This window comes from Anolis carolinensis, chromosome 1 (genome assembly GCF_035594765.1).
Source record: "Anolis carolinensis isolate JA03-04 chromosome 1, rAnoCar3.1.pri, whole genome shotgun sequence".
NCBI lineage: Eukaryota > Metazoa > Chordata > Lepidosauria > Squamata > Dactyloidae > Anolis > Anolis carolinensis.
In genome coordinates, this window is record NC_085841.1 from 160,600,869 (window position 1) to 160,626,675 (window position 25,807).

Below are 25,807 nucleotides of genomic sequence, written 5' to 3' on the forward strand. Positions count from 1 at the left end.
AGACTAAAGTGGCTGCCAGGCATCTGAATTTGAATGTCACAAATGGTCAGTAAAATAGTTTTGTGCATTTGTATGGAATCGCTATCCATTTTGTTTTGTTTCATTCATTTTGCCCTGTTTTTGTTTTTGTTTGCCGCTTCCGAAAATGGGGCTTCTATCCGAATGGGAGTTTTGTCCCATGTCCAAAAGAAAAAAGGTTTTCGAACCATTGCCAGCAATGGGAAGACTTCCAAGGCTCACCCTCCTCTCAGTTTATGGCTATAGGGGTGAAAATCATCATACATGGAGGGCATATCGACCCTTTTAGCCCACCAACTTTTAAAAGGTTTTCTAAACAGATATGGTAGAAGCCCAACAATTTCTTTCCTTTGAAAAATATTTGTTAGTTGTTGTTTTTTTTTTTTTTTTTTTTAAAAACCAATACTACCCAGTGGGAGGAAAAGGGGGTTTTAAACAAAGAATTAAGATAAAAGATTTAAAAATACTACAATACAGCAGATAGAAGCTACCGAGATCCCCTTCTTTCTCCCACCTCCGAAGCCCCGCGTGCACTTCCCAGCAAAACCCATCCCACCCCCACCTTTTGAAAAATCCCAGCCCCCTTTCCTTCAAAGAAAGAATAAAATAGAAGCCAAGCAGCCAAGCTTGGGAAAAATTTAATACAAACAAATCCCTTTCCCCTGGCGGCAAGGCAAGGAAGGAAGACAAGGCAAGAGGCAAGGCAACAAGGCAGCAAGAAATCAAGCAAGCACACTAGCACAGAGACTGAGTGAGCTGAGCGAGCAGGAGCAAGCCAGGCAGCCAGCCAGCTTTGGGGGTGGTCATCCCATTAAATACCTTGGCAACGTCACAGTTTCCTTGGCCTCTGATTGGCCAAAAGCACCAAACATCACCACTTCCTCCTCTGACACATGCGGAAGAACTTCCTGGGCTGTGTGAGAAAAGCCACGCGGCCAGAAAACCAAACGAAAAGACTGAAACCGTACAACTTTCTCTTTTGTTTCACCTTTTGTTTCATCTGAAAATAGGCTCTTTGATTCGTGCCATCTGAATGGATGATACAAAACAAATACACGAATGAAACAAATGGAACAAATAGCTTGCACACCTCTACATTAAAATATTTGTTTAATGTATTATAGTTAAAAATCTTGAAAGATGATGCTGTCAAGGTGATGCATGCCATATGCCAGAAAATATGGAAAACACAAGAATGGCCATCAGATTGGGAAAAAATCAATTTACATCCCCATACCAAAAAGAGAAATGCTAAAGAATGTTCAAACCTCCGTACAGTGGCACTTATTTTCCATGACAGTAAGGTAATGCTCAAGATCCTGCAAGGCAGACTCCAGTAATACATGGAGCGAGAGTTGCCAGATGTCCAAGCTGGGTTCAGAAAAGGCAGAGGAACAAGAGACCAAATTGCCAATATCCGCTGGATAATGGAGGAAGCCAGGGAGTTTCAGAAAAACATCTACTTCTGCTTTATTGACTATTCTAAAGCCTTCAACTGTGTGGATCATAATAAACTATGGCATGTGCTTGGTGGTATGGGGATACCAAGTCACCTTGTCTGTCTCCTGAGAAATCTGTATAAAGACCAAGTAGCCACAATAAGAACAGACCACGGAACAACAAACTGGTTCAAGATTGGGAAAGGAGTACAGCAGGGCTATATACCATCGCCCTACCTATTCAAATTGTATGCAGAACACATCATGCGACATGCGGGGCTTGACGAATCCAAGGCTGGAGTTAAAATTTCTGGAAGAAACATTAACAACCTTAGGTATGCAGATGATACCACTCTGATGGCTGAAAGTAAGGAAGAGCTGAGGAGCCTGATCACCAAGGTGAAAGAAGAAAGTGCAAAAGCTGGGTTGCAGTTAAACGTCAAGAAAACCAAGATCATGGCAACCAGACCGATTGACAACTGGGAGGGAGAAAACGTGGAGGCAGTGACAGACTTTATATTTCTAGATGCGAAGATCACTGCAGATGCATACTGCAGCCAGGAAATCAGAAGATGTCTATTTCTTGGGAGGAGAGCAATGGCCAACCTCGATAAAATACTGAAAAGCAGAGACATCACACTGGCAATGAAGGTCCGCTTAGTGAAAGCAATGGTACTCCCCATAGTAACCTATGGATGCGAGAGCTGGACCATAAGGAAGGCTGAGCGAAGGAGGATAGACACTTTTGAACTCTGGTGCTGGAGGAAAATCCTGAGAGTGCCTTGGACCGCAAGAAGATCCAACCAGTCCATCTTCCAGGAAATAATGCTCAACTGCTCACTGGAGGGAAGGATATTAGAGGCAAAGTTGAAGTATTTTGGCCACATCATGAGAAGACAGGAAAGTTTGGAGAAGATCATGATGCTGGGGAAAAAGGAAGGAAAAAGGAAGGAAAAAGGAAGAGAGGCCGACCAAGGGCGAGACGGATGGACGGTATCCTTGAAGTGACTGACTCGTCCTTGAAGGAACTGGGGGCGGCAACGGCCGACAGGGAGCTCTGGCGTGGACTGGTCCATGAGGTCACGAAGAGTCGAAAATGACTGAACGAGTGAGACGACGACGTATTATAGTTATGTTTTTGCTTGCAGACTTTCTGATTCTGGTGCTACAACACCTTGGCTCACCTTGAGTATCATGTGTTTTTCCTTGGGAAAGGGTCGTGCTTCCCTAATTTTACAACAAAACTCAAAATCCACAAGCAGTAATGCCTTTATTAGCCCACTCCAGACTTTGAAGGCTTCACTGACCTTTTCATCAAGCAAAAATGTTATAAACCATACAAAAGAAAATGACAATGGTATTAGAGTAATTAGCTCATATTTTGTCTTAGGTGTCAGATAATTCCTCTAATTTTGTTCTTGAAGGGAGCGACAAAGCATTTTAACTATTTTTCCCACTGCAAGGATATCTTTGAAAATGTGCAGCTTTTGAAAACAATCCATAGAACAGGGTTTATTTTACTCAAAATTAGCAAATAGGTATTTTGCATTGAAAACCAAATAGAAAAAATATTTTTCTGCAAAAAATGCTGCAGATTAGGACCTATTTTTCACAGAATTCACACATACGTTTTTAAAACAGAAAACAGCATTTTCTGTCTGAGAAACATTTACTATTAGTATATTAGTAATAGTATTTTATGTGTAGAAAATTTGTTTCCTTCCCACAAAATGTGCAGTGGATTTTTTTTGTTTAAAGTTCTGCTTCATTTATTTGTCCTAAATATATGGCATAGAAACACAGTAAAGTGAACATGTTACATAGGCCCCATGTACACTGTAGATTATCTGCTTTGATAATCTAGTTTATATGGCAGTGCAGAAGGGGCCTTGGAGGATATTGCAAAAATATGATGTGTATGTTGGTTTGTTTTTTAAAAATAGAAAAAAATGGATCTAGATCATGCCTTGATAGGGAGAAATTATGAGGAGGAGGTAGTTGTGGGTCATCAAAGGCAGGTTTTATTACTTCTTTAATTGTTCAAGTCCTTGCTTGTATTGGTCTTAAAACTAATTGCTTGGCATTAAAAATTAAAAGAGAGAAAGCATATACTCAAATGTCAATAATTTCCTTTGTGTCTTCTTTAAAGGTCTGAAATAATTTCATTAGTGGACAGAGTCACAGTTTTAAATTGGCTCCTTTCATTTTCAGAAGGTCATACATTTATGCTTGATCTAACATGATGTATCTTTATTAATTGTCTTCTCACATTTATCCTCCCGCAACATAGACTGTGAATCCTTTCAAAGCCATCAATGTAAAATGCTATTCTTAATTCTTCTTCCAAACTTATCTTAAATCAGAAAATTCAGATTTTGTTTGTTGGGATCTAATTAAGCCTTTGCCTAAGTATTTTCCTTGCTAAGATTATTTTCCAGTTTTAAGCACAACATAATCAAGTGTGACCAGTTGGAAGAGCTGCTGTTGTGAATTTCTGAATCTGTTAGTAGTTTATCTGAATGAAAATTCAGTTTTCTCATACCATTTCTCATTAAGGTTTTAGAACTACCTTGAAATGTGTTTCCTTTGACTGATTTTGTTTTCTTGTTTTGTTAACAGTGTCTGTCTGGTGAAGTCATCAGTTCATTAAATTATGTATATCCTCCCTGGTTTCTTGTGCTATCCATATTTTCTGGCTTCTGCCATGTGCTTTAACTTAGATGGCTTATAAAATAACCAAAATAATCTTTTATATGGTTATTTTGATTCTTTCAAGTTGTATTAGTTTAAAAAAAAAACAACATTCAGCTCAAGTAGGAACATTTTCTGCCAAAGAGCTTGATGAGTAGTGTGGCTGACATTTGAACTGCTTAAAATGAACAATTCATTCATATAATATCACATAATGAATTTCAAGTACTCCTTAGGAATTGTTTACTAAGTATTAATGGATCTATTTGGGGCTTCCTGTTATTTTTGCCGTTTTCCTCCTTGACCCTTCTGGAAGGCTGGAGTAGTCTCTGGAACTGTATGGGAAGTGGCTATTTAGGAGGAAGGGAGAGCTGTTGAAAGCTACTTCTCTACAACCCCTTTTCCCAGTGGGGTACCTCTACTAAATCTTCCATTGGAGTTTGGAAAAGTTGCTTTTCAAGGCTTCATGGCTGATGCCCAGGCTTGAATGGATATTCCGTAAGTTTGCCCCCAATAAAGCAACTTCCCACTTCCTATTTCTGCATAGACAAGGGTTATTTTTCTGTTCCAGAGGGAGAAGTTTAAATACACATTGTTTAAAAATGCTTTGTGTGTATGTGTGTGTATGTATCTGCTCCATTATCAAGGCAGAGGCCACTAAGGGGTGCTAGAGAGAGATGTGTGAGGATTTGTAAAAAGACACCACGATGGAATGGGTTGATTGGAAAGGCATGTGTTGACAGCTGATTGGTTGAGCCAGCCAGAAGCCAGAATTCCGATTGGCTACTGGCTCCAGCTTGCTGCTGAGACAAATGGTTTTAACTGCCACTTTCATCTTGGAGAGTGAAGTGAGCGCTGACTGGAAATAGTCAGGAAGGAAATGGCTGATTATTTATAAAGCAAATGAGGCACATTTAAAGACTGTATAAAAGGACTGTTTATTCCCTCTGTTCTCTGTGTGAATTCAGAGAGACTGCTGTATATATTGTTGCCCTGTTTGATCTTTTGAACTGAAGTAAAGATACTGTTACTTATTACACAAGCCTGAGTGACACTTTATTATACTGCAGGGTATATTTTGGTTCAGAAACTGTGGTAAAGCAGGGTTGTTGTGTGTTTTCCGGGTAAAGCTTCTATTTATTTATATCTATAACCTATAACAAGAAGGATAGTCCATTTATGGGGTGAGCAGTGTCTTGAAGGAGTAAACCCATTTCCCCCTATTTTCCAGTTATTCCCTCCACTCATGTCCCCATTGTGGAAACACCCCTCATTTATGATATGGGAAGTAGGGAGGGGAAATAACTTTCAAAGACAGGGGAAAATATTTTTCCTCCTCCAACTCCCTTCTCCTGTAAATAGACTATCCTTTACTCTCTAGCACCCCCCAGTAGCCTCCACTCAGATAATGGAATAGTAATACTGTATATGTATATGCATATGTATATTCCCATTAATAATGATAGCCTTTTTGTCATTTTCCTCTCTGCCACAACTCAATTTTAGCATCTCCCACTACCTAAATGTTTACTTGTAAACACACACACACACACACAAGGCTGCTTCACCTGAGCTAGATTGTTTTAGCAGAGAACAGGTTTGCCATTGTTGCTTGTTTCACTTGAGAGAAAGGCCAGGGAGCTTATCAGTAATAAGGCACAGATTTTGCATGGAAAAGGTCCAATGTACTTTCCCAAGCTCTGGTATTTATATACATACATGCTTATAAAAATCCCTGGGCAAAGATGGATTTTCTCTGAATTTTCATTTGCTGATTTATAAACATGCAGACTGTGTTTTTCTGGTTCCATTTAGATTTATAGCCTCTACTGTCATAGACATTATGACCAACACATTTGATAAATAAATATGCATCGAAATATAGTGTTTTTATTCTCTCATTAACTGCAATGGTTAATAAACAATGGCAAGAAAATATGTAATGAAGAATATACTTCAGCTACTTATCTGGTAACAAAATTGTCTCAGTAGTCTTCATTGCTTCACTTTCCAACATCCAAATATTAATTGCACTTGTTTGTTTCTCTTTCAGGATAGTTGTTCAACACAATGGCAAAACCATATGAATTTAACTGGCAGAAGCCAGTTCCATCCTTTCTACAAGATGGAGCTGTTTTCGACAGATATGAAGAAGTAAGGAACCAATTTTAATACCATTCATAAACAAACAAACAGAAAAGGGAAACCTAAAGTCAAATAGCACATGTCTGCCTCCCTACACCTATATAGCACATGAAGGGTCCTGTTGAAACTCATTTAAGGCTCATGGCTAGCTTTTAGGAAAGTCTTATTCTTTGTTCTCTGCACCACTATTGTTAGGGCTTACAGAGCAAGAAAGAAAAGAAGTCACGGTGCTGACACTCTAAATGTCACAATTGGCTCAAGTAGGCACTAGGGCCCCTTCTTACTGCCATATAATCCAGATTATCAAAACAGATAATCCACATTATCTGCTTTGAACTGGATTATCTGAGGCCCCTTCCACACAGCTGTATAAAATCCACATATAGCAGTGTGGACTTGGAGCCCTTCCAGACAAACCCTATAACCCAAGATCTGATCCCAGGTTTTCTGTTTTAACCTGGATTATATGAGTCCCTGCCAGATAATCTTGGATAAACAGAAAACGTAGGATTAGATCCTGGGACATAGGGCCTGTCTGGAAGGCCCTATATGATTTGGGTAGACACTCTGAAAATTCATACCTCTCCATATGAACCTACCTGGATTCAGATAATCCATTTCAAAGCAGAAACTGCTGCTTTTAGGATGTGGAATTCCCTCTCTAGGGAAGCTTGAGTGACACCCTGTCTACTTTTTTTGTGATAGCAGGCAAACACCTTCTTATCCAAAAAGGACTTCAGCTTTTAACTGGTTGTGGTAGAAAAATGTGTAATATGTGTGTTGCTTTTTAACAAGTTATGTTTTTAATTGCTTTGAATTAATGTTTTAAATTGGATTGACTGATGCATTTTAAATTTCATACCACACATTGCTTTAGATATTTTGTTTTAACTTTTTTTCAGTATCCAATCGAATTTGTATTGTGCAATTTTTCACACAGTTGCTAGTACAAGTTGCTACACCAATGCTAATGGAGATTTTCCTTCATCTAATGTTAAAGTTGGCTATAATGAAATGTTAAACTACTCATTTTGGAATGTAGGTTTTGCATTTTTTTTTAACATCAAGCCCTCTGTGTCACATAACAAACTACAGTAGAGTCTTGCTTATCCAACCTTCGCTTATCCAACATTCTGTATTATCCAGCGCAGTCTGTCTTTTTGTAGACAATGTTTTTGTAGTCAATGTTTTCAATACATTGCGATGTTTTGGTGCTAAATTCATAAGTACAGTTATTACTACATAACATTACCATGTATTGACGTCCTTTTCCTGTCAATTTGTTGTAAAACATTATGTTTTGGTGCTTAATTTGTAAAATCGTAATGTAATTTGATGTTTAATAGACTTTTCCTTAATCCCTCCTTATTATCCAAAATTTTCGCTTATCCAACGTTCTGCTGGCCCATTTATGTTGGATAAGCAAGACTCTATTGTACTTTCAAACTGAGGAGAGGTTAGTCAAGCATATTTCAGAAAGGGTTTGCCTATAGGGTATCCTTTATTATATCTTTTATTCAAGAGCTTTTGATTTGTAAAGAAGAATAATGGAGCATTCCTCTCTAAAACAAAGTTGATACTCTGCTAGAGGAAAACCTATTTTTTAAGCTGCTTTGGGTGCCCTGCTGGAAAAAAACTGGATTATAAATCAAATAAATAAATAAATAAGTCACATTCATAGGAATGCTAGGGAATATGAAAGTTGGGGCCTTCTTTGTGAAAGCATTTACTGTTCACTGATGTACACAACATTAGGGGCAGTTCTACACTGGTTGGCAAATCAGGGAAGAAAATGCTCCTGATTAGTTCCAAAGGCATCCCCCTGAACTTGCTGCAGAAGCAGATTGGGTCTACATGGTCCAAATGGGTCAGGACTTCCTTGGCTTCTTCTTTCACCTCACCATCCAAGTAGCCATCACTATTCCCACTTCTCCCAAGCTGACATCAGCCCATGCAACCAGAAAGAAGGAGGGACTCAATCTCCCAGCCTCTTCCTGGTTTTTTTTCCTGTGTCAGGAGCGACTTGAGAAACTGCAAGTCACTTCTGGCAACCTTCAGGTCAGCAACCCAAACCTTTAAGGCAGCAGTCCTGCCAGCACAAGGGTTTTACCCATTGCGCCACCAGGGGCTCCTGGTTGACCAAGTACCTCAGTTGATGCCAGTATGGAGCATCTGTGATGGCCAGGAGCTCACACAGAGCTTTACTGCAATCTACAAGTGGCAATGGCAAAGATGCAGGCATGATGAAGAGAAAATGGGATGACATTAGAGCCACATATAGACAGTGAACAGGTCCTCCTGTCCACGTTGCCCTGAGGCCAGAGTTTCAGGCAGACTTTCGAGCATCCCTAGTTCATCCTACAATATTTATCAGAACTGGGGAAACACTGTGGAGACTACATGGTTATTCTGGGTTATAATACCTGTTTAGATGAGCCCCAGATCTACAGAGATATCCTTGCCCTTGACTAATATAAACTGAGAAATTCTCACATTAGCTATGTGTACAAACAGATATTGTATTGGCAGCTTCTCTGTGTACACAGTAAATCTAAATAAGCTTCAGAATATAATGTACTGTTTAAAAAAAACCCAGAAGATTAAACACAATTATATTAATGTAATTTAGTAGATCTTAATCATGAATTTCACCTACCTGTAAGTATCAACATTTCCTACCATGGCATTATTCGCAGTCAGGATGAATAAAGCTCAGTATCCTGTTGGCTGAAAAAGAAAACTTGGTTTAAAGACTTCTTGCCATTTATTCCCTCCCAAGTTAAACACTGAGATAATATTTTCTAAATCCCCACCTGAATTTGATCCCCAATTTTGAAGTATTGCATGAATAGACTGTAGTCACTAAGCAGGACTGATTATTAGACTTTGGAATATTATTTAACAAGTTGCACGTTGGATATTACCTATTAGTTTCATGGATCGTACATTAATTGTTGTGTGTTATATTTTATTCTATGTGTTTTTTAAAACATATATATATACCTACAGATAAAAAAGACCAAACACCCTGCAATCTTTTAGAACTGTCAAGTGAATGCTACTCATTATTACACTAAAAGATTATTACAATAAAGCTCCCAATGGTTTCCTATGTTTCAGAAAAGGACCATGCTCTCATTGCCCCCTCTGGTGGGTGAAAAATGAATATTTCCCCACAGAATTATCCCCTATGTTTGAAAGTCCCAATGTGTTCTAGTGTGACCCTGAGGAGAACAATACGAGTGGAAAGCTGGGACTCAACCTTTCCCAGTAGACCAACCCCTAAACATTTGGCACAGAGCCATATGGTTTCAAAATGCATACCAAATGCTGTGTGGTTCCATCTCTTTTGAGTTCCGTCAATCTATTCCTCCTCCCATCTGATCATTATAACACATTACAACACAACTATAAATGGCTAATCTAGCAATCATAACATTGGTATGGTTTTGGAGATTCCTGAAATATCTGAGAACTTGTGGGAGTCCAGGGATCTCATGAGAGGCCCCCCACTTGTGATACTTGAGACATCCTTATACAAGCCTGCTTCACATGTTCCTAATCAGTCAGATTCTGGCTGGAATTCAGTAGGGTAGGAACCATCATTCTCAGGAGAATGGTGACCTCATCACGCTTTTACCCTGATTTCAGGACGAAGCCCCATGCCAGCCATCACACAATGTCATGTGACTTCTGGCTGTAGCTCCACCCCCAACCAGGGTAAAAGCTTTACTAGAGGCTTTGGTCACAACATGAGAGGCTCAGGGCTTTGGCGATTCTTCCCCCATGTGATGGGGAAAGCATTGCCTAGAGGAAATTGTGCATGGGGCAACAGATTAACCCTGTTGCCCCTCTCCTTTTGCCCCAATGCAGGTTGTAGGAGGAGACTAGATTTGCTTAAAACACAGGTGCTTTGGGATATGTGAATACCAGTGCAGGCTGCAAAAGTCTTCCCATAAAAAATTACCAGCTGTCAGAAATCACATTTTTTCTTCTGGTGAGATAAATAACATAAATATCCTTTGCATCCCTACTCTTGCAACAATTCTCCATTTGCTGCCATTCTGTGTGTTTGTTTTCTTATGATCTCTGCAATAAACCATAGATGGAATGGGGTATGAATTTTCTTGTGAGAGGTAAAAAGAAAAGTACAGTTAAATTCCATTTATTACCATCCTTGAAAATTCCCTTTCAGTAGGACAGGGAGGCCGGAGGTGGGGGAGGTGGGGCAAAGCCAAGCCTGGACATTTTTATTTCAAGGCAAATCAATTAATTCATCTAATATTGACTATAGAAAGTTGGCTGTTCCACTCCAGTACAATTAACTTATTACAAGACCATCCATTTGTTAAAGTATTTATATCCCACCTTATGCTACAAAACCACATGGATGCATATGTGCAAAATTGGTTTAAGCAGCTTTAAAAAGGAAGCTGAAAATAATGGCAGCAGACCAGCAGCACATTATACAATTGAACAAGTTGAAAAGGTTAAAATAGTTTAAAGCGATGTGCACAGACATCAGGAAGCCACCGGATCTCTAGTAAATAGCTATCTTTTCACTTGACATAGAAATGAAGCTCTAATTTGTGACAATTGTATCTCCAAGAGTAAAGTATATCACAGCATGGGTGCCACAGTTGGAAAGGCTCTGTCTCACATCATAATACAGTGTGTTACTGATGGGACATGGGGGGTGGGATGCACTACTAAACCTCTGTTCCCAGGAAAGTATGACCGCATTTCTTTCTGTGAATCAGTGTGGGCTCTGAGAGCGACTCTTCTCTCAGTCCCACCACCATCTTAAGTGAGGTCGGTGGGGACAAGAGAGAAGGCCTTCTCTGTAGTGGCTCTCCGGCTCTGAAATGCCCTCCCAAAAGAGATTAGATTAGCCCACCATTCAATCCTTCTGTTACTGCCTGAAAACATGAAAGTTCAAACAGGCCATTGACGTCAAGTAGAATTAATGTGCCCATACGAAATTGACACTTGGCACTTTCTGAATCATTGACTGCTAGTTTTATTAACTGATGTTTTTAAAATTGTATTATTTTGACTTAAATGTGTTACAGGGGTTGTTGTTATAATTTCATATGACTTGTTTATACTTATGCACCATTTCTCACTTGCTGTATGTTATATGTGCACCTTGGAGTGCCTTTGTAAACGGCCCTGAGTCCGTTTGGGGAGATGATAGCGGGATATAAATAAAGTTTATTATTATATTTATTATTATATAGGGAGAAGTGCTTCTCAAACTCCCAATCTGTTTGGGACTTTGAATGTCATTATAAGCATCTTTCATTCCAGCTGGAAGAGTTTGGCTGCCATATTTGTAAACTTGTAAAAAGCAATATCCCTAAGGAATGTGGGTCAAGATTTACTGGGTTTGAAAAAGATAAAACTCAATGTATGTTTTAGTTTTATTTAGTCATGCAATCAACATACTTTTAAGGAGTAGATTACTAGATCCTTTGTTTGCTTAACTGGATTCAATACACAGGCATTGTCTGGTGCTTTAACAACTTTCCATAAACAGAAACTCTGGCTAATCTACCAATTAGATTAGCTAGAGACTGTTTAACAATATAAATAATCAAAAATAAAAATCCAAGTTCCCATAAACCCCCTTAATAATATTTTACTTTGTTCTCTAATCTCTTAAAATGAAAAAATGTATTTTTAAACGTTAAGGCCTGCCAAAGCAGTTGGAGGTCTTATACCCTACATAAATGGCAACAGCAAATAAGCGAAGAGAGAATGTAAATGATTTGCTGAGCGATTGTTGTTTGCAAAACGATTCTTCAGTATATTGCTGTCCCTCTCCTTCTTCAAAATACTCTTCTTGAAACAAAAGAGTTCAGCTAGTTGCTGAAATAAGTAGAGGGGAGTCCCTTGAGTTCACTTCTATGCATCACCCATGCAGGATGTTATGTTCATAGCTTATAACATAATCCTATTTTCCCCTCTGCTTGCACCGTGTTTTTGGGCATCATGGAGAAGGCCTTCCATAATCCCTTCATTATCAAGGTTTCCTTTCCTCCTCTGGGTCAAGGATTAAGAATGTGAGAAGAGACATGCTGGAATAGATAGATCAAATGCTTACCTAGTCAAGCATTCTGTTCCCATACTGTCCAACTAGATGTTTGTGGAGAGTCAAGAAGACCGTAGGACATCAGGACAGTGGCCACTTCGTGCCTTACAAACTCCTTCCCCACTTATACTCCCTGGCAGCCTCCCCCAGCCCAGTGTCTCCCAACCATATTGCATTGCAACTCTGTTGTATGCCAGTACCAAAGGTAATGGAAAATTGTCCTAAAGGATTTTTCCCCATGTGAGCAAACTGCATTACTGTGGTTGACATACTCTTTAACTGTGTCGAATAGCTGTTGAGGCCCCTTGCACACAGCTGTATACAAACCATATTGAACTGGATTATATGGAGTATGGACTCAGATAACCCAGTTCAAAACAGATATTGTGGATTATCTGCCTTGATATTCTAGGTTATATGGCTGTATCGCAGGGCCCTGAGTCAGAGAGAAATACTTCTGTTAATGTTGATAAGCATACAGGTTTTTTGTTCTGCTTAAAGTGAAGCTTCCTTATCCACTTTAATTCTCTTAATACATTTTTGAATTTGGCTTTTCTTTCAACAGGAATCTTCTGTCTTTGAACCAAGCTGCCTCTTCAAAGTGGATGAGTTTGGCTTTTTTCTAACATGGAAAAGTGATGGAAAGGTACAATTTATAATGATTTCAGGATGTCAGCATCATGCATATAGTGGGTTTTTAGAATCTGCTGGTTTTGTTCCCCCATAATCTCCATAGATATTAAAATTTGTGAATTCTTAAGTCCCAATTATATAAAATGGAGTAGTAAAATGGTGCCCCTTATATATAGTGGTCAAATCAAGGTTTGCTCTTTGGATGTAGGCGAAAATGATATTTTCAAGTGATGGATACAAAATCCATGGATACAAAATACTGATCCTATTTGTAAGAAGACATAATATTATCAGTTTTGAGTCAGTCATTACATAGCAATCACAGTTGAACTTGTGTCTGAAGGCCCTTCCAGACAGGCCCTATATGCCAGGATCTGATCCCAGGTTTTCTGCTTTAAACTGGATTATATGAGTCCGCACTGCCAGATAATCTGGGATAAACAGAAAACCTTGGATCAGATCCTGGCATATAGGGCTTGTCTGGAAAGGCCCTGATTATAAATGGAGAGAATTGAATTGTTAGTTTTGTTGAGGGAATCCACATATTTTCCCCTCTTATTTGGGAAAAGGGGAACATTTCAGGTACCTTTTTTCTTTCCAGAAAACATCTTTTTACAGAAGAGAAGAGAGGGGTTGTTTGTGAGTGTTGTGCGGGGCAAAGGTTGAGTAAGGTGGGATTTACTAAAACATGTTTAGGTTGTAGAGGTATAAAATCTTCTCAACACAGTTAACATGACAATAGTCGTAGGTACGTGTTGTTCTAATGCTGTCTCCTACTGACTCTCCCTACCCTTTCTGTGTTTGTGGATCTGTGAATGCATAGCAACAGGCCACCTTTATTCCCTTATGACATCACTCATGACATGTTACTGGCATTCATTTTGCTTCATCCTCTTTATATATTGTTGTAACAAGCTATTGGTGGAGAAGATTTTGAATCTGATGAGCATCCCGGTGCCTTGCAGATGTTTTCTATGAAAGCTACTACTAGCTTCAATCAATACGTTTAATGGTAATTGTAGCCCCAAATATCTGGAAGATATCTTCCTCTGTTTTCAGACTAGTGGAATCACTCAATCACGTTTAATCCAAGATTGAAGAGAATGTGACTGTCCAACTGTTTTCGGTATCCAATTTCCATTAATCTTGAACACTGCGCTGAGATGGAGGTTGGAGTCCAAACCTGCTTGAGTCCTAATTTGTCTACTACACACTGCTTTTAGTTTATTCTGTTTGCAAATTCTGTTTGTGCCTTGTTTTTGCTAACTTGGTCTTGGTTCAGTATGTTCTGTGTTCATTATATTGCACATTAGAGTTTATGCTGTTGTTTTGTTATTCCAGGAAGGGCAAGTTTTAGAATGCTCCCTAATCAACAGTATTCGTTTTGGAGCTGTACCAAAGGTATTTCTGCAATTATGTTTTATGGTATTGTTTTAAACAATAAGTGTTGGCTGAGGATCAGTCATGGAACTTTCTTCGTGAGACTGCCACCCACAAATGACAAAAGATGCTGAAAGCCTGGTATCCCCGAGGACCACAGAATTGATTACACAGACTCACAACTTTAAGTTTTGAAGCAAAGTAGATTGCTTTTAAAAAAAAAAAAAAAAAGTCTAAAATCAAAGGTCACAGCCGAAGCATAATAGAATGCATCCTGTAGATTTCAGTAGCAAAGTTTCAAACATGTTCATTAACCTTCCTGCTTATATAACTGAGATTGGAAAGTGTTCCCTGCTAGTGGGATCAAGACCAAAGTGATTTTTTTTTGCATAGCTTTTTCACACTGTGGCCTTTGGCATTTTTAACAAAATGTATGGCTATTATTAAGACAAGCATTTAATTAATATGCATTAGTTCATTGGCATTATGATCCCAGTGAAGATGTTGGTATGGAAAGGAGATGGCTTCAGTTGAAAGTTGTAAACTAGAAGTCACTTTACATTTTTTTAAAAAATCTGATAGTGCCTGTGTAAGCTTCTCTGCTTCTAATTATAGCACCAATTGTGCCCTATATAAAGTCACTTGGGGCAATAGGATACAATTTTCTTTTTCAGATTGAAAATATCTGATCATTCTTTCCACATGGCCTTTGTGTAGTTGTGGGAGTTGTATGAAGAGAAGTGTTCATATAACTTTGCTGTTGCTGGTAAAACCTGTTCTTTTGAAAATGGGGTTTGATCTTCATATGCTTATCAAAGAACAGGCTTAAGTGACTAAATTTTACTAATTAAGGCCTAAATGTATTATTTAGTTCCAACTAGAGCAAACACTTTGGATCACTGGAACTTACATAAGCAATGGCTTACTGTTCCATTGATTTAAATGACTTCTACTTAGAACTAACCATTTAATGCAAATGTAAGGGGCAACATGTAATGCTAGTGTGGTTGTAGGTGATTTCCTAACACAGTGGGTCTCAACCTGTGGGTCCCCAGATGCTTTGGCTTTCAACTCCAATAAATCCTAACTGGTAAACTGGATTGAATTTCTGGTAGTTGTAGCCCAAAACACCTAGGGAACATCAGGTTGAGAACTACTGGCCTAATGGATGCAGAGAAATTTTTGATACTACCACAAAAGGATTATGGAGTATCAAAAGAGATAATTGAGTATGGAAACTGTACTGAAAACGTAATTTTCAGTTACAATTATTGACAGAATTTCATCTGGACTACCTCGCCTATATAAAACTAATGAGGACATGACCCTAGAAGCAGAGGTGAGCTGCAGCAGGTCCAGGAGATAATTTTCTGCCTCTGTGGAAGTTATACGTGCAGCACAGGAGGAGGAGGAGGAGGAGGAGAAGGAGGAAAAGGAAGAAGAAGAAGAAGAAGCACCCACCACAAAGAGAGCGAGAAAATACACTAATATGGCCAAATGGTTTAAAAACAGAAGTCAGGGAAATGTTTAAAATGCAGCGAAGGACCCCCAGCATATTTTAAAAATATTTTTCCCTCTCTTGGAAGCTTTCAGGTTAAAATATTCACTTACTTTTTGGGCAAAAGTGAACAAAAATATTGGGAGAGGGGACTGTGTGAAGCTCCAGAACTTTGCTTTAATCTCCTAGTTGTTTTTGCTTATTTGTTCAGTTACTTCTGACTCTTTGTAACCTCCTAGAGATCATGATTATGTCAGTACTACTCCTAAAGGTAGTACAGCTCGGTGGCACAGTGGGTTAAACTGCTGAGCTGCTGAACTTGCAGACCGAAAGGTCAGTGGTTCGAATCCAGGGAGCAAGGTGAGCTTCCGTGGTTAGCCCCAGCTTCTGCCAACCTAGCAGGTCAAAAACATGCAAATGTGAGTAGCTTAATAGTTACCACTCTGGTGGAAAGGTAACAGCGCTCCATGCAGTCATGCCGGCCACATGACCTAGGAGGTGTTTACAGATAACTCCGGCTCTTCAGCTTAGAAATGGAGATAAGCACCACCCTCTAGAGTCAGACACAAATAGACTTAATGTCAGGGGAAAACCTTTACCTTTTACTTATTCCTGAAGGTAAAATGTTAGGTGTGTTCCCAGTTACCTGACACACAAGCATTCTTCTGAATCAGTCCTAAACTTCTCACATTTATATTCCAACTAGGCTAATAAGCAGTTGTAAATTTCAGTATTGTTGTTTGCTAGAAATGTTGATACATGTCTGAGTCTTAAGATACAAAAGAAACCTTAACAGGGCCAATATTTGGAAGCGAAAATCCTTTCTCCTTTTAGCACTGCTTTTCTGACAAGACATTTGTTGTGTCTAACAGGATCCAAAGATACTGGCTGCTCTTGAAGCTGTTGGCAAAGCAGAAAATGAACTGGAAGGACGAATAGTTTGCGTCTGTAGTGGCACAGATCTGGTGAATATCAACTTCACATACATGGTAGCAGAAAACAATGAAGAAGCTAAGGTACTGTACTTCAATACAGTAGGGGAGATTGCTGAATAACTGTTCAACACTTAAGCTTTGTTTTTACTTCTATTCAATATAATCATGTTGATTCACCATTCCCCTATGAATGTAAGACCTTCAACAGTCTGGTATTGATCCCCATTCAGAATTTCCAAACTCAAAGTTATGGGTGGATCTGCACTCTATAATGAATGTAGTTTGGCACCACTTTAAATGCCATAACAATGCTATGGAATCCTGGGAGTTGTAATTGTATGAGACATCAGCAGAGGACGTTTAAAGACCTTGGAAAACTATGACTCCAATGACTCAATTTCATTGACCCATAGCAGTTAAAGTAGTGTCAAGCTGCATTAATTTTATCACGTAGGTGCATTGTCTGTAATGCAGTTTGTAATGCACTCTTCTGCTTTTCCTGATACCTTCAATATTTCCCAGCATTGTCATGTTTTCCAGTGATTTCTCGTGATATGTCCAGGGAGATTACATTATCCCCCACCCTGGCTACTTTTTGGAAAGGCCTGAAAACTTGGCTGATCTCATGTGCCTTTGGTTAATCAGTTTCAACATGACTTGGCTCCTCTAGCCCTAATTTAATATCGGCTCTTGCACTTTATTATCAGCCCTGCCTATGTAGTATGCTATACAGGCCCTGCCCAGCCTCTCTGTTCTGAACACACCCATGTGCCCGACTATTGAGTTCATGTTATTAAGTTAATGAATTTATGATGTTTTATATGTTTTTATATGGTATTTTATTGTACTGTATGTTGATACATTTGTAATCTTGTTTTATTGGGCTTGGTCCCCATGTAAGCCACCGGAGTCCCTTTGGGGAGATGGGCGGGATATAAGAATAAAGTTGTTGTTGTTGTTGTTGTTATTATTATTATTTTGTATGATAGCTGCAGTTTAAACATTTTGGCATCCAGTTAGAGTTCATGCTAGTTTTGCTCTGGGACACATTTATTTGATTTTTTTGGTGCTCCATGTTATTTATAAAGCTCTCCTTGGCTGAAGGACAACAGTCAATTCCAAATGGTTTGGATAAAATGGAAGGCAGATAACTTGTTCTTAAAAATGAGCGATGTATGACACGAATTAGTATGTTTAAAATTATTGGGGTGTTTCCCCTGTGTGGAAAAATGTTAGAATGGCTGCTTAGGAAGCATGGATGTGTGTGATAAAAAGTTAAATTGCAATGACAGATGTTATCTCAGACTTCTTGAAGGGTTGGGCTGTGACAGACTTTTGTTAACCAACACTTAAACCTTGGCTTTCATCTGAGCAAAAAGTATAAATGAATAAGATGGCAATTTTCCTCTTGAAAAGGGGCATGTTTATGTACTATTTATCCATTGTATACTGTAGAGCCTGAATGGGAAATTAAAGTTTCTCATGTTTGATAACTGGGGGGGGGGGGGGGGGGGGGATTCTGAAACTCTACAGAATCTCAGGGGGGATTTCTCCTTGAGCCATAGGATGCCATGGACCCCCCTTTCCATCTGGGGATCTTTCAGCTGCCCTTCAGCAGTTTTAGGCAAAAGGAACAAGTTCCCAGGGCATGCCAGAAATAGGATCGGGTTTCAGTTCCTCTGGATTCAAAACCATTTGGCTTGCCTAAACACCCCTCCCCTGTTATGACCATCCTTAAGCTCAACTTATTATTTTACTTGCATTGAAATTGACTTGCATTGAGCAGGAAGAAACAAAATTAATACAGACACTGACAAAAAGAATAAACTAGAAAAAAGCTCCTACTTTCTCTTCTTCACCTTCATTTTCTGTCTTTGCTATTACAACCCCAGCAAGTGTTTCTTCTGCCAGGGATGCATCCTCTATGGCATTGCTTTGCCCATATTGTGGGTATTAGAAGTAAGGCCATGTGAAGAGGCGAGGCTGTCAGATTGCTGATTCACCTAGACCAGAAGTTCCCAACCTGTTTTGGGTTGCGACCCCATCTTATAGAGGTAAAATAATCTGCAACCCCGATACATTAAAAATAGGCTTATTAAAAGGGTAAACAAAAACACATTGAAAAATAGACTTTTCAGTATTATATAATTCAAAATAATGTTAACTTATAACATGATTGAAATGTGAGATGAGATTATTGAAATTGTAACTCATTAGCAAGTTTAAAAATTAGCAGTTGAGTTTTCATATCATTCTCAGCATTTAATCTGTTTTTTCTTTTGGTTTTCAATTGAAGAAGCATTGAAAATCTTCTCTACTACCTGGAGACCCATGGGTTGGGAAGCACTGACCTAGATTAACAGTGACTGTCCAGAAAATCAGTCTTTTTCCAATCTTGTTGCCTATAAGTCTTTTTACTAGAGGTGCCAAGGATTGACATTTTTGCATGCCCTCCATCCATTTCAATTGCCACTGTTCTAGTCTTGGCAGAAGAGAAGAAGAGGCAGGCACAGCTCCATCATGCCAAGACTCAGAAGGAAATTAAACACACACACACACACACACCCCCCAATCCATCTAAACTGCCACTGTTCTGACTCAGGAAGGAAAAAGGAAGAGATGGGCATAGCTCCATCATGCCTACACCCAGAGGCAGAGAGAATCCCTTCCCTCAATTCCAGCTACTACTGTCCTGACTTCGGATGTAGTGAAGACGTCGGTACAGCTCCACCATACTTAGGCCCAGAAACAGAGGAAAGATTCTCCATCCACCTCAACTATCACTTCTGTCGCTTTGGGGGGAGAAAAGAAGAGGCAGCATCTGCTGGACTTAATCCCTCTCACCACTACTCCCTTTCCTTTCCTAACATGTCTCAATTAGATTGTAAAGCTATGGTTAGAGAACTGGTCCTCCTCCCCCTCTTCCTCCTCCTCCTCCTCCTCCTCCTCCTCCTCCTCCTCCTCCTCTATGATATAGCTATTTTATCATTTTTAAAGCATCACGTCTCTGTAATGCTCATGAGAAGGATTAGAACCAAGATGGTTTTATTTTAAAATAAGGAATGCTAGGTAATTAGTTTTTAATTACCATAGAAAAACAGAGTTAGCATATATTGCTCTGCTTTTGTAGACATGGTCCCTATTGTAGTTGGGACTGTGAATCCAAGAACCACAAATGAAGTCCCTGGTCAAAGCTAGAATTACTTTTATTGCACAATTAGTAACCACATCTCAATGAAGTTTTCTTTAGCGGAATACTTGTATTTCTTTTTCGCCTAAAGTAGCACTTTGATGTTTTCAACTGCATACAACGATGTGTGCAGCATGATTATTATCAGAGCTGCAGTATGCAGTAAGCGTTGCTTATACTTTTCCTTCCACACCAAAGTACCTGGTTAGAAGAAAACATTCCTATTGATACGAAATATTACATTTGAGGAATAAGCTCCAGATGGTGGTTGCTGATGATGCAGTAAAAATAAGACCTAAACCTGACAATTAATTTGATTCCTAGAATCTCCTATATCTACAGGGCTCCAAGGAATGTGTGGACACCTTTTTTAATGGACAAAGCAGGTAACAAGGCAGGTCCACTGGTTTATCAAAAGCCACCATCATACATTTGAGTTTCGTATCCTTTATGGATTGCCATAAACTTATCTCCAACTTAACTTATTCCTATTTTTATTACAGTTGAGAACTTCATCTCCAGTGGAATGAGTTGCCAGATAGCTTGTTAGTAAGCATTTACATTAATTGTAGGGAGATGTGGCCTATTAAGACATGTCCTGAAAAGACCAACAATGGGGTGGCAGCTCTTTTCTACATATAGTTCTCATTGTCTTAGGGAGCATAATTAATTATAATTTGCTGTTGAAGGCTATAGTCTAATAAATATCTGGAGGGTTCAAATACAGATGAGGCATCCTTCAGAGTTGGGCTATATACTGTCTTTCATATTTTTATCACAAACCCATGGGGAATGCATATGGGATCATACTTTGTGATGAGATTCATGTTTTTTTTATGTCAGAGGTAATTCATCCCATTAAGTATCAGTGTGAGATGTATCACTGCAATTATATATACCAACAACAAATAGATATGGGCTGGCTGCCAGTTTAATTATAGTTTGGTTATGAGCAATATGCCATATGTGCATATCAGTTGATATGTGGGAAGATAATATTCTCAGGAAGATGCTACATTAGGGAATGCAATCTAAGTGCAAATAGTCCACTAGGGAAAATGCAAATTTAACTTAATAGCCAAAAGCGTTTAATGGTATTTTAGATCCAGACATATTTCCAGAACAGCTATTAACATTTAATGGACCATACTCCTGCTGTTGGGGAATACATTACATGATCAACTGTAAATAAAAAACCCAGAAACAATACATAGAAGAATGATATAAAAGAGATTAAAGGGTGAAAAATTTCTTCAAGAAAAGATCCATATGAAAATGAATTTCCAGTTTTAAAATGTGGAATAAAATTGCAGTCAGAGCACTTGGGAGAAGTAAATCACCAAGAACAAATAGCATACCAGTCTACAGAGACAGAATATATTCTAGTTCTAATTCAAATCTGTCAACAAATATGGAAAACAAAACAATGACCCACAGAAATGCTCAATATTCATTTCTAGAAAGGGACACCAGGGAATATATAACTATTATACCATTGCAATAATTGTCTATGAAAGCTGAGTGATGTTCAAAATTATACAGAATTTTAAAATATATAGTGAGAGATTCCAGGTGTCTAACATGGGTTCAGGAAAGGAAGAGGCATTAGGAATCATATTGCAATTGTATATTGGATGATAAAGTGCATGAAAGAATTTCAAACAAAAATCAGTCTGTTCTTTATAGATTATAGCAAAGACTTTGACTATATAGATGCTATAGAATCATTAAGCTATGGCAGTTAAAGTGGTGTCAGACAGCATTATTTCTACAGCATAGATTCACCCTTAGTGGCTCTTTGCTGGTATCAGACTGAAAGATACCAGGTTTCCAACTTCTGTTAAAGGGATAACCAGGAATCATGGATTTTCCTCACATAACTCCTTGCTCATCTCATAAATAAATTCCTGGATCAAAAGAAAAAGAAAAATCTAGTTTCTGTCCAAGGAACACTAGCTGGTGTGTTTATTTAGAAAGGTCTGAAACCCAAGGATTGCGTAATTCAAGGATTAATGTTTCATAATAATCTTTATTTGAAAAACTTGGCAGTTCCTTCTCTTTGCTCTAACAGTTAAGCCACAGTAGAGAACAGTAAATGAGGGCAAGGTCATATTAGCTTACCTTCTAGGAGTTATTAAACTTAACACTTCACCTTCTGTGAGATACATCTAAAGAAGGTTTTTAATACATTGAGTTTATGCATCTTAGTTCACTTAGCCTCACATCCCATATGTATAAGGCATTCATTTAATTTGTTTATTTATTTATTTATTTACAGTATTTATATTCCGCCCTTCTCACCCCGAAGGGGACTCAGGGCGGATTACAATGAACACATATATGGCAAACATTCAATGCCAACAGACAAACAACATATATAGACAGACACAGAGGCATTTAACATTTTTTTCCAGCTTCACGATTCTGGCCACAGGGGGAGCTGTTGCTTCACTGTCCACTAGTGGCTGTACTTCCTCATTCCTTTCCTCGTGTTTTGCTGGCAGTTTTATGATGTTGTAAATTAGTTAAATTAGCCTCCCGCATAAAGCGTACCTAAATTTCCCTAATTGACAGATGCAACTGTCTTTCGGGGCTGCATATGTCAACAGCAAGCTGGGCTATTTAATGGTCGGGGGCTTAACCCTACCCAGGCTTCGAACTCATGACCTCTCGGTCAGTAGTGATTTATTGCAGCTGGTTACTAGCCAGCTGCGCCACAGCCCGGCCCAGAATGTATGCATGACTATTAATCACTGAAATAGTCATGCATACATTCATTAATATAGGTTAAAGCAGTGGTTCTCAACCTGTGGATCCTCAGGTGTTTTGGCCTACTATTCCCAGAAATCCTAGCCAGTTTACTAGCTGTTAAGATTTCTGGGAGTTAAAGGCCAAAACATCTGGGGACACACAGACTGAGAACCACTGGGTTAAAGGAACTCAGGGTTTACAGGAAGCTGTGGGATGATTTTGAAGGAATGGACAGCTGAATCTGCCTGATCTACTGTCCACATGCCTAGCTAACCCGCTGCTGTATCATCACCAACAAGCAGCCTACAGGCAGAGACCTGCTAGCTATGTTACATTTTTGATAAAGTCACACCAGGATGTTTCAATAATATGATCAGAAATGTAACATTGCCAGCAAGTCTCTGGAAAGTGCTGCTTACTAGTGATGATGGTGTTACCTATGTGCCCTCAGTCTGCCTGCTTTCCTAACTATGCAAATCTGCTTCTGTTTCTTTCTTTTCTCTCTCTGTATCTTTGGCCTGTATTAATTTGAGAGTAGTAACTATCATATTCTTTTAAAAACCATATCTCTGTGTTCATGTTTCCAAATGTCTGATGCATACATTTAAAAGACACCCATATCTTCAGAAATCAATGTGGGAGGTTGTACATCCAGCATAAATTATTGTGTTTTGTCTTTGAGTTTTGTGGAGGGAGTACAGTGCACTATTGTAATATATATGCATTATACAACTATTTGTATAACTGAAGAAGTGGCAGTAGCATAAGTATTTTTGCACATGTCTCTTTATAGAGTTAAGATAAACAAAGGACAAAACAAAGAAGATGGCGATATTATTAATTTTGGAAGAGTAAGTGGAAGAAACAATGGGTAAGAAGATGTGAAAGTTAAGCACATCATAATGTTAAACACAGAAACAGTAAACAGAAACTGCTGGTGTAGCTCTCCTAGGAAGTAAAGTTCTAACATTGCAATCACTGCCTTATTGTACACTCAGTGTTAGTGGAGAAGCTTTTAGCTGAACATGATTTTATGAGCTGGCCCTTTATCCTGTGAAATACACCATTCTTCTACTAACAAAGGCTGTTTTCTTTCTAAGTAGATATAGTAAGCTCTTTGGGTCTCCCATTGCAGCCCAGAGCACTGATGGGATGCCACTGTGTCTGCTGGCTTTTGGAATCAAATTCCATTTTCAGTGATAATCTCTTTTGTGGTTACTGTCATTTGCAGGCTCTTTCAGAGGGGAGAGGCACAGATAATGAAACAGTTGCCGTGTCTTATGAAGACGGTACTGCTATAGTCACTGTCTGCCTCATCTGAGATGAGGTACAGTAATAGGATTCTGGAAGAGCTGAAAAATCCATGAGCATGAGCTGAGGTGGTGAAGGATTAGTTGGCTCTCTTTGAAGGTGTCTTGATGGGCTGTTTTTCTGTCACAAGAGATTACTGGACCTAGTAAGGAAGAAAGTAATAAATGAAAATGATAAATGTTGCTGTCAAGAACAGTCAGTCCTCTTTATTTATGAGTTTAACTTTTGTGAGTTTGATGGTTCAAGGATTTAATTAATATAGCTTCTCTGGGAATCACTTAGACCTCCTCTGAGAATCTAGGTTTATCTTGGAGGGTGTAGAGTCTCATTGAAAGGTATTTTTATGAGGAATCTCTAAGTCCTCCAGGAAACCTCTGTGGCAGACATTGACTACAGAGTCACACTGGAGGACCTAGAGATTCCCAGAAAAATATTCTATCAGGTAAATAAAATATCACTTTTATTTCAATCAGTCAGTCAGTAGCCTTTATTTCGGTCAACAAACCATTGGCTAGGATCAAGTTACAGTACAATGATGGAATACAGCATTTGAGTAATTTATGACATTACATTTGGCTTATGGAGATTCCCAGAAAAATATTCTATCAGGTAAATAAAATATCACGTTTATTTGCATTTTCCACTTTCATCGAAGTCCTGTCCCCCTAACCACAGCAAATATAAAGAACTGACTGTCTTTAATTTAACTTCCATGCATTTCCATGCGGTCAGATTTTGTTTTGTCTAATGCTGTTCTCAGGCATGGTAAACAATTTTTGGTTCCCATGTTTTGTTTTTGGTTTTTAAAATTTTAAAGTTTAAATATTAGCTAATTAAATCTCTTCTTCTTTATGTAGATAATCACCAGATAGTATCACTACACAGATTTAGTCAATTATTAGAATATCATTACAATAGTTAAATTTTAAGAGTCTTTAAAAAATCTTTATATCTTTTAAACACTGAAGAAAGTAGATGATATTTTCTATGAAGTTAATGAATTTACAGCAGATTTAAGGCCATCATTTAGCCATTTTGTAATCCTTGAGAGAATACAGAATTTTAAAGAAGTGGATCGGAGTAGCTGCTGCCTCCTTGAAGGCAATTTGCTGGGGAGCAGGATGTTGTCCCTCCTCTCACCCCTCCTCCAGTTTCAATAGGCTAAAAAGTGGAAGAATAACTACAATTAAAATTAATGTTATCTGCCAATATTATAAAATGATACCTGCTTCAAACAATGGAACAAAAATGTTAGAAAATTCATTTGGAAAGGCAAAAAATCAAGAATTAAGTAGAAATCATTGCAAGATACTAAAGACAGAAGGGGTATGGCTCGACCAAGCCTTAAACTATATACTACCGTGTTTCCCCAAAAATAAGACAGTGTCTTATATTAATTTTTGCTCCCAAAGATGCTCTAGGTCTTATTTTCAGGGGATGTCTTATTTTTCCACGAAGAAGCATTCACATTTATTGTTGAACAAAAAAAACAAACATTTATTATATACTGCACAGTAGTTGTCATCACAAATCAGCATAACCAGACAAACTGAATCCTATCAAGAATTTCTTGTTACTACCATTATTTCCATGTACAACACTCTATGGCAGGGGTCCCCAAACTAAGGCCCGGGGGCCGGATGCGGCCCTCCGAGGTCATTTACCTGGCCCCCGCCCTCAGTTTTATAATATAATATATTGTATATACATATAATATTGATA

The 25,807-nt window shown here is 38.6% G+C and overlaps 1 protein-coding gene across 19 annotated transcripts in view; it reads left to right on the plus strand.

The window, feature by feature from the left end:
• plcb4 (phospholipase C beta 4) overlaps nt 1–25,807 on the plus strand; it is a 263,855-nt gene that overhangs the window by 149,619 nt on the left and 88,429 nt on the right. For 18 of the 19 annotated variants that reach the window (XM_062957597.1, XM_062957576.1, XM_008116150.3 and 15 more), the window contains 4 exons: nt 6,202–6,302; nt 12,953–13,033; nt 14,362–14,421; nt 16,771–16,914. In XM_062957597.1, coding sequence (XP_062813667.1) covers nt 6,219–6,302; nt 12,953–13,033; nt 14,362–14,421; nt 16,771–16,914 — 369 coding nt within the window. In that variant the 5' untranslated portion in view covers nt 6,202–6,218. Of the gene's footprint in view, nt 1–6,201; nt 6,303–12,952; nt 13,034–14,009; nt 14,033–14,361; nt 14,422–16,770; nt 16,915–25,807 lie in introns of those variants that run through there. The other variant, XM_062957608.1, reaches the window with a different exon arrangement.